The sequence below is a fragment of the Salvelinus sp. IW2-2015 genome, unplaced genomic scaffold (genome assembly GCF_002910315.2).
Source record: "Salvelinus sp. IW2-2015 unplaced genomic scaffold, ASM291031v2 Un_scaffold1760, whole genome shotgun sequence".
NCBI lineage: Eukaryota > Metazoa > Chordata > Actinopteri > Salmoniformes > Salmonidae > Salvelinus > Salvelinus sp. IW2-2015.
The window spans coordinates 74,870-84,128 of record NW_019943140.1 but is presented as its reverse complement, the minus strand read 5'-3'; the positions used below and the strand labels follow the sequence as shown (position 1 = coordinate 84,128).

Genomic DNA, 9,259 nt, shown 5'->3' with positions numbered 1-9,259 from the left:
AAACCCTTCATTGAACAAACACTTTTAATTGAACAAACACTTAATTGAACAAACACTTAATTGAAGACTTTGGCTTCCGAACTTCAGCCTGCCTCTGGGAAAAAAACGTTGTTGCACGAACAGCCGATAAAAACCTTGCCAAATGCCAAAAAGAACACAAACGTCACAAAAGGTCATCATAATATATCCACTAACTGTTCCTAACTCTTTAGGATGGGAAGCATGCGGATCAAATCAAATCAAACTTTATTTGCCACATGCGGCGAATACAACAAGTGTAGACTTTACCGTGAAATGCTTACTTACAAGTCCTTAACCAACAGTGCAGATCAAGAAGAAAAAATATTTACCAAGTAGACTAAATAAAAAGTTATAATAAAAAGTAACACAATAAGAATAACAATAACGAGGCAATATACAGGGGGCACCGGTACCGAGTCAGTGTACGGCGGTACAGGCTAGTTGAGTTAATCTGTACAGTCGTGGCCAAAAGTTTTGAGAATGACACAAATATAAATTTCACAAAGTTTGCTGCTTCAGTGTCTTTAGATATTTTTGTCAGATGTTACTATGGAATACTGAAGTATAATTACAAGCATTTCATAAGTGTCAAAGGCTTTTATTGAAGTTCATGCAAAGAGTCAATATTTGCAGTGTTGACCCTTCTTTTGCAAGACCTCTGCAATCCGCCCTGGCATGCTGTCAATTCACTTCTGGGCCGCATCCTGACTGATGGCAGCCCATTCTTGCATAATCAATGTTTGGAGTTTGTCAGAATTTGTGTTTTTTTGTTTGTCCACCCGCCTCTTGAGGATTGACCACAAGTTCTCAATGGGATTAAGGTCTGGGGAGTTTCCTGGCCATGGACCCAAAATATTGATGTTTTGTTCCCCGAGCCACTTAGTTATCACTTTTGCCTTATGGCAATGTGCTCATCATGCTGGAAAAGGTATTGTTCGTCACCAAACTGTTCCTGGATGGTTGGGAGAAGTTGCTCTCGGAGGATGTGTTGGTACCATTCTTTATTCATGGCTGTGTCTTAGGAAAAATTGTGAGTGAGCCCACTCCCTTGGCTGAGAAGCAACCCACACATGAATGGTCTCAGGATGCTTTACTGTTGGCATGACACAGGACTGATGGTAGCACTCACCTTGTCTTCTCTGGACAAACTTTTTTCTGGATGCCCCAAACAATCGGAAAGAGGATTCATCAGAGACTTTACCCCAGTCCTCAGCAGTCCAATCCCTGTACCTTTTGCAGAATATCAGTCTGTCCCTGATGTTTTTTTCCGGAGAGAAGTGGCTTCTTTGCTGCCCTTCTTGACACCAGGCCATCCTCCAAAAGTCTTTGCCTCACTGTGCGTGCAGATGCACTCACACCTGCCTGCTGCCATTCCTGAGCAAGCTCTGTACTGGTGGTGCCCCGATCCCGCAGCTGAATCAACTTTAGGAGTTGGTCCTGGCACTTGCTGGACTTTCTTGGTGCCCTGAAGCCTTCTTCACAACAATTGAACCACTCTCCTTGAAGGTCTTGATGATCCGATAAATGGTTGATTTAGGTGCAATCTTACTGGCAGAAATATCCTCGTCTGTGAAGCCCTTTTTGTGCAAAGCAATGATGACGGCACGTGTTTCCTTTGCAGGTAACCATGGTTGACAGAGGAAGAACAATGATTCCAAGCCCACCCTCCTTTTGAAGCTTCAGTTCCAGTTCCGTTATTCGAACTCAATCAGCATGACAGTGATCTCCAGCCTTGTCCTCGTCAACACTCACACCACCTGTGTTAACAGAGAGAATCACTGACATTTGAGTGCATCTAGTCCTTTTAGGTGGACAATGCTCTGGCTAGTGTCAACGAGATTGCACAATGGATACATGTGTTAATGTGCTTTTGTCGTCGTACTCTGTGCGAGTGGTCTTGAGTGCTAGCTCCCACACAGAGACGCCAACACACGACTTAGTCAGAGAGGAACCAGGGGTTCAGTACTAATCACATATTTGGCTTTCTCTCCTTTTCTTTCCCTAAGTCCTCTATCCTGCCTGTCTTGAATATTTCGAGAGTCTAGAGGTTTGAACTGATATGGGTATCCCACGATGTTTCCAACCTTTCTTTTACCTACCTATCACCTATTTTCAGAGTGACATATTGAAAGGAAGGTAGATTGAAGGACTTAAGAAATTAAGGAAGGAAGTAAGAAGGAGGAGTTGGAGGGAGATAGCCAGGAAGGAAGAAAGAAAGAAAGAATAAGGAAGACGAAAGGACAGCAGGAAAAAGGGGAAAAACCTAAGAAAGAATTAGGAGGCAGTTTACAGTTGAAGAGTACTTGACAGGGCCAGAGACAGCGGCTAATACCATGTCTGCCATGTTGAGTAGTCAAGATTCTAGCCACAGGGAACCATGGACAAACACCCCCGGAACCTTAGAGGATAAGGTCCAATCCTTATTCCTAACTATATGCTACTTAAACTAAACAGGTGACTGCACAAAATAGGCATATACAATTCAGTAGGACCCTGTCTTTTTTTTGCAATAAGTCATGAGATGGCAGCAAATTGTTACTAGATCTGCATAAGCTACGTTGTGAATTGTGCACTGATCATTGATGAATTGCAATGCACGTAATGCAACTGGAAGCTGCCTGTAATTCCTCAAATGTTCTATAAATTATCCTTCCATCATGTGAATTGCATTGTTGGAAACGACGATGTCCACCCAAAGGAATGATTACTTGACCATCCCACCACCAATGCACCTGACAAAACCACTGTTTATTTAACTGATCAAGTGATAAATGTCATAACCTTATGGAAATGAACAAATAATGTATATATTTTGATAATCGTTCCACAGTCGGTTACCAGTTGTTATTACATGTGTATGCTTAATAACTTAAAACGGATTTAAGAGGTTAGTAAATTGGTCCAGCTTTTATGAGAGTGGTCAACCAAAATGCATGTCTGTTTCAACAGCCACTAGGGTCTAGCTGTCTTTATGTATAATAGACAGTTCTGTTCGGGTCTAGCTGTCTTGATGCATATTGGACTGTTAGGGTCAGAACGAGTGAATACATTTCAATCAAGCCTTAACTGAATGAAGAACATAGACAGAATGCAATTATGAAGGTTTATTAAAACAGTATTGGAGGGATGGCCTGGTCTTCCGACAGATGACACCTGGAGCCAGATGCCAGGATAGCAGAAGCTCTTTGATGGGCAGCTGGCATACCCCCAACAGCCCAACTCCAGTCCTCAACAGCCCAACTCCAGTCCCCCCAACAGCCCAACTCCAGTCCCCCCAACAGCCCAACTCCAGTCCCCCAAACAGCCCAACTCCAGTCCTCCAGTACCCCCAACAGTTTACTGGAGGACTGGAGTTGGGCTGTTGAGGTACTGGAGGACTGGTGTTGAGAAACACTGCTGTACTGTAACTTTGTCTTAAATCTGTTTGCGTCATGTGGAACCGACATCTAGGAAAGCTGGTTTTACCCATGGACCTTTGCACTTGCCTGAGGTTTGATACGCTATATATAAAAAGGTATAGGACACCCCTTCACATGAGTGGATTCGGCTATTTCAACCACATCCGTTGCTGACAGGAATATAAAATCGAGCACACGGCCATGCAATCTCCATAGACAAACATTGACAGTAGAATGGCCAAGTACTTAAGAGCTCAGTGACGTTCAACGTGGCATCTTCATTGGATACAAAAGCATCAACTTGATAGCAACATACACTATATATACACAAAAGTATGTGGCCACCCCTTCACATTTGTGGTTTCAGCTATTTCAGCCACACCCTTTGCTGACGGGTGTATAAAATCGAGCACACAGCCATGCAATCTCCATAGACAAACCTTGGCTGTAGACGCTCAGTGACCGTCATAGGATGCCACCTTTCCAACAAGTCAGTTCGTAAAATGTCTGCCCTGCTACAGCTGCCCCCGGTCAACTGTAAGTGCTGTTATACAATCTCAAGTCTAAAAAGGCGGCACTCCACACACCAGGTGCCTGCTCTTCCTTCACAACGACCCAGTGACACCGGCAGGGAGCCAGACACGGGGCCAGGGCCTGCAGACCAGCCGGCTCCCCCAACAGCAGAGGTCTGTCTTCAGCAGGAGGAGGACACAGACTGTGGACAGATCAATGGCAGAAGTGGTGGTGAAGTCCACCTGCACAACACCAATACAGGGCGCTCCACCCTGCAGAAGCAACAGTCTCTCCCAGTTCGTTCTATCATTCCATTGGTCGCCAGAATCTCTGAACAAAATTCCTCAGGGGCCCCAATCATGACAGTGCGAGACAAGATCCGATTGGACAAATACCTTCTGTCCTGTCCTAACACCGACCTCGAGGCGCTCCGGAAGCACAACTGGTCAGGCATTCCACGAGAAGTGAGGCCCATCACATGGAGGCTCCTCTCTGGTTACCTCCCAGCCAACATGGAGCGCAGAGACCTGGTGCTGAAGAGGAAGAGAGATGAGTACTTCGGCTTCCTTACCACTCCAGGACAGACGAGACTTACTAAGACACATATAGACAGATCCACATCTATATTCAGAGTACAAACCCGGCTAATTCCACTTTTCCAGCAGCCTGCGGTGCAAGAGGTGCTTGAGCAGATCCTCTTCATCTGGGCCATCCGCCATCCAGCCAGTGGCTATGTCCAGAGAATCAACAACTTGGTCACTCCATTCATTGTGGTCTTCCTCTCCGAAATTGCTGAGGACGATGTGGAGATCTTTTGATGATCTGACACCCAGAGGAACGTTGAGGTTTCTGGTGCATGACTAAGCTGCTGGACGGGAATACAGGACAACTACACTTTTTGCTCAGCCAGGGATTCAGAACAATATGAAAGCTTTGGAAGAATTGGTCAGCAGAATTGATGAGGACATACACACATGATGTCAATCAAAGAGGCACTGAGTTTGAAGGTAGCTCTTGAAATACATCCACAGGTACACTTTCAATTGACTCAAATTATGTCAATTAGCCTATCAGAAGCTTCTAAAGCCATGATATCATTTTCTGGAATTTTCCAAGCTGTTTAAAGGCACAGTCAACTTAATGTCTGTAAACTTCTGACCCACTGGAATTGTGATACAGTGAATTATAAGTGAAATAATCTGTCTGTAAACAATTGTTGGACAAATTACTTGTGTCATGCACAAAGTAGATGTCCTAACCGACTTGCCAAAACTATGGTTTCTTAACAAGAAATGTGTGGAGTGGTTGAAAAACAAGTTTTAATGACTCCAACCTAAGTGTGTGTAAACTTCCGACTTCAACTGTATATTGCTTTGCAATTCTCAGGTTTAATGTTCACATTCAGATWAGTCACATTTTGAAGATTATGCATTGTCTATTTCCTCTTTCTGAAGAAATAAASAAAGAATCCAGTGCAATCTAAATCAACAATCTGCCACACAATGTCACAACCATCTCTTCATCTAGAGATAATGACTGTTGTGCTCTTGTGGCTGAATGGAAGCAAGTCCCCGGGCCAATGTTCCAACATCTAGTGGAAAGCCTTCCCAGAAGAGTGGGGGCTGTTAGAAATCGTTTTTATCTAACAGAGTTGAGTGGTAAAAACTAGTCCTCATATTTGACCACTTTGTCCCCACTTGTTCTCTTCATGGCTATAGTGAGTCCACTAAATGGCCAGTCTGAATATCTACTGAAAAAATGGTACAGGAGGAGCCACAGCTGCTACTAATAGCCACTCTGTAGACCAGGAAAAGGTGTCACGTTCCTGACCTGTTTTCTGTTAGTTTGTGTATGTGTTAGCTGGTCAGGACGTGAGTTTGGGTGGGCAGTCTATGTTTTCTGTTTCTATGTTGGTTTAGGGTGACCTGATATGGCTCTCAATTAGAGGCAGGTGGTTTTCATTTCCTCTGATTGAGAGCCATATTAAGGTAGGTGTTTTCACACTGTTTGTTTGTGGGTGGTTGTCGCTGTGTCTGTGTTTATTGCACCACACGGTACTGTCTCGTCTCTCGTTCGTTCTTTCCTGTTCATGAGTGCATTGTTTTTTATGTTCACCAGTTCAGGTCTGTTTAACATCGTTTGTTGTTTTGTAGTTTATGCAAGTATAAGTTTTTGTGTTCGTCTTCGTCAGCAAATAAATATATATGTATTCACAACCCGCTGCACCTTGGTTCAATCCCTGCTCCTCCTCTTCGGATGAAGAGGAGGAGGACAGCCGTTACAAAAGGTGCTTTATTTCAGGGATTATCTGTATTGGTGCCATATTGAATCCCAAGGCCTCAATGTGAATAAGATGAGAATAGGGACCTTGTGTTTTTAGACGGTGTATGATTGTGAAGTCCCCCCCCCCCTTCTTTAAGTTAACACTTAGGAGACATGTTCAGTTCATCTGGATCTAGGTTATGTTTATCTCAACTGATTACTAGCAATATTGCTTTGTAATTTTCACATTCAGATTYGTCACACTTTGAAGATATTGCATTGTCTATTTCCTCTTTCTGAAGAAGTGCAATCTAATTTAACAATCTGCCACACAATGTCACAACCATCTCTTCATTTAGAGAAAATGACTGTTGTACTTCCCTGTTGTTTGTTTACAACAACATCTACTCTTGTTTACTATGTTTAACTTAAACACTTGTCTGTTAACTTTAATAATATTGAAGTGACAATTGTGTATATTAAGAATTCAAATGTTAAGATTTGTTCTRCTGTAAATTAACCTTTTATTAAGGATGAATGTGTTTTGCCTWGCATCTGAGGGTTGTCTGCTCATGCCGATGTTGATATTCCAACTTTTAGTAGCCCTCCCGAGTCCACAGTTACTTGATCTGACGTATTTCAAGTCAGTCCACAGTTACTTACAGACGTATTTCAAGTCTGTAACGATGTCTTTGTTATAAGCATTTTCTAATGCACTTTGACTAGCATAGACAATTTAAATGTTATCATTTGCCCTGTTTTGTTTGTATTTTGTGTTTCAATTTAAATATTGGGGTTATGTAGTAGCTTACCGGCTGTGACCTCACTTACAGTAGGTGACGTAAAGCAGGAATAGTAATTACATTTAAACAATGCATTGTGAATATAATTATGTTGTTATTTCACCAACCTTCATAATCATTTCTCTGATATGGTATGAAAGATTTGACAATCATTATTTCAATTTTATCATTCTTGTATTGGCATTGAGGATCAGTTTGTGAAATTGACATGTGGATATGGCATTGAACAATATGGAGTACATTTGTTTTGTCAGGTTTTAGTGACCCTATGACCACCTAATTGAAGTTCAGTGTTTTAATAATCAGTACTAGGACAGTGAGCTGTGGTATTAGACCTGTAATGATATGAATTCACTTCATGATACTGAGGAAACAGAAGTGCCATAACTTCCCTACCAGTATTATTCTCATATTGGTTTTCAAGATCAACATGTTGTTCAATTAGMATTTGTCTGCAATTTAAATCATCTAATTTAATAATTCTGGGCTCCCAAATGGRGCAGCGGTCTAAGGCAGTGCATCTCAGTGCTAGAGGCGTCACTACAGACCCTGGTTCGATTCCAGACCCTGGTTCGAATCGCCTGTCATCAGTTGCAACACTCACTACCGAGTTCCAAACTGCCTCTGGAAGCAACATCAACACAATAACTGTTCGTTGGGAGCTTCATGAAATGGGTTTCCATGGCCAAGCAGCCGCACACAAGCCTAAGATCACCACGCTCAATGCCAAGCGTCGGCTGGAGTAGGGTTAAGCTCGACGCCTTTGGACTCTGGAGCTGTGGAAATGCGTTCTCTGGAGTGATGAATCCCGCTTCACCATCTGGCATTCCGACGGACTTATCTGGGTTTGGTGGATGCCAAGAGAATGCTACCTGCCCGAATTCATTGTGCCAACTGTAAAGTTTGGTGGAGGAGGAATAATGGTCTGGGGCTGTTTTCATGGTTCGGGCCCCTTAGTTCCAGTGAAGGGAAATCTTAACGCTACAGCATATAATGACATTCTAGATGATTCTGTGCTTCCAACTTCATGGCAACAGTTTGGGGAAGGCCCTTTCCTGTTTCAGCATGACAATGCCCCGTGCACAAAGCGAGGTCCTTACAGAAATGGTTTATCGAGATTGGTGTGTAAGAACTTGACTGGTCTTCACAGAGCCCTGACCTCAACCCCATCGAACAACTTTGGGATGAATTGAAACGCCGACTGCGAGCCAGGCCTAATCGCCCAACATCAGTGCCCCCCTCACTAATGCTCTTGTGGCTGAATGGAAGCAAGTCCCAGGAGCAAAGTTCCAACATCTATTGGAAAGCCTTCCCAGAAGAGTGGAGGCACTTATAGCAGCAAAGGTGGGACCAACTCCATATTAATGTCCATGATTTTTGAATGAGATGTTCGACAAGCAGGTGTCCAAACGCTGAAACGAATAGCATGAGTCTGGTTCCTCTCAAAGTTTCTGCCTTCCAGGGATTTTTTCCTTACCACTGTTCTTCRGCTTTTTAGGGTCTTGGCCGGGTTACTGTAAACAACGACTGTTGGGGCTTTCTGAAAATGTTTGATTGACCGGTGGTATCCTCTGTCCTGTCCAGGTGGGTGTTCATCTATGAGAAAGGCTACCAGTCGTCAGACACGGCCGTGGGTTCTGTCTTGACTAAGGTGAAGGGGGTGAGTTACACCAACGTGAACGGAGAGGAGAGGATCTGGGACGTGGCCGACTATGTCTTCCCTGTACAGGTGGGTCATTGGCTGAGTGTGGATCTACTAAGGTAGTGTTGTTATAAGAAGGGCATTTTACTGAATGAATGAATGACATGAAAGGTCACAGAGCTCTAGAACCTTTAGGAACTGAGCCTCACAGTACATCTACCAGTGTTCTGTAATAGTAGTGTAGTAGTGTAATAGTTCTGTAATAGTAGTGTAGTAGTGTAGTAGTTCTGTAATAGTAGTGTAGTAGTGTAGTAGTGTAATAAGGTATAGTGGTGTAATAGTACTGCAGTAGTAGTATTGTAATATTAGTGTAGTAGTGTATAAGGTAATAGTGTGTAATAGTAGCTGCAATAGTAGTATTGTAATATTAGTGTAGTAGTGTAATAAGGTAATAGTAGTAGTGTAGTAGTGTAGTAGTGTAATAAGGTAATAGTGGTGTAACAGTAGTGTAGTAAGCTAATAGTAGTGTAACAATAGTGTAGTAAGGTAATAGTAGTGTAGTAGTGTAGTATTGTAGTAGTGTAATAGTAGTGTGGTAGTATTGTAATAGTAGTGTAGTA

General features: G+C 42.9%; 1 protein-coding gene and 1 pseudogene across 1 annotated transcript in view; both read left to right on the top strand.

Moving 5' to 3' along the window:
• Window positions 1-9,259, top strand: part of LOC112071901 (P2X purinoceptor 1-like) — a 50,437-nt gene that overhangs the window by 9,216 nt on the left and 31,962 nt on the right. The window contains exon 2 of the mRNA XM_070439557.1: window positions 8,582-8,726. Coding sequence (XP_070295658.1) covers window positions 8,582-8,726 — 145 coding nt within the window. The remainder of the gene's footprint in view (window positions 1-8,581; window positions 8,727-9,259) is intronic.
• Window positions 3,923-4,910, top strand: LOC139024666 (TBC1 domain family member 22B pseudogene; annotated as a pseudogene).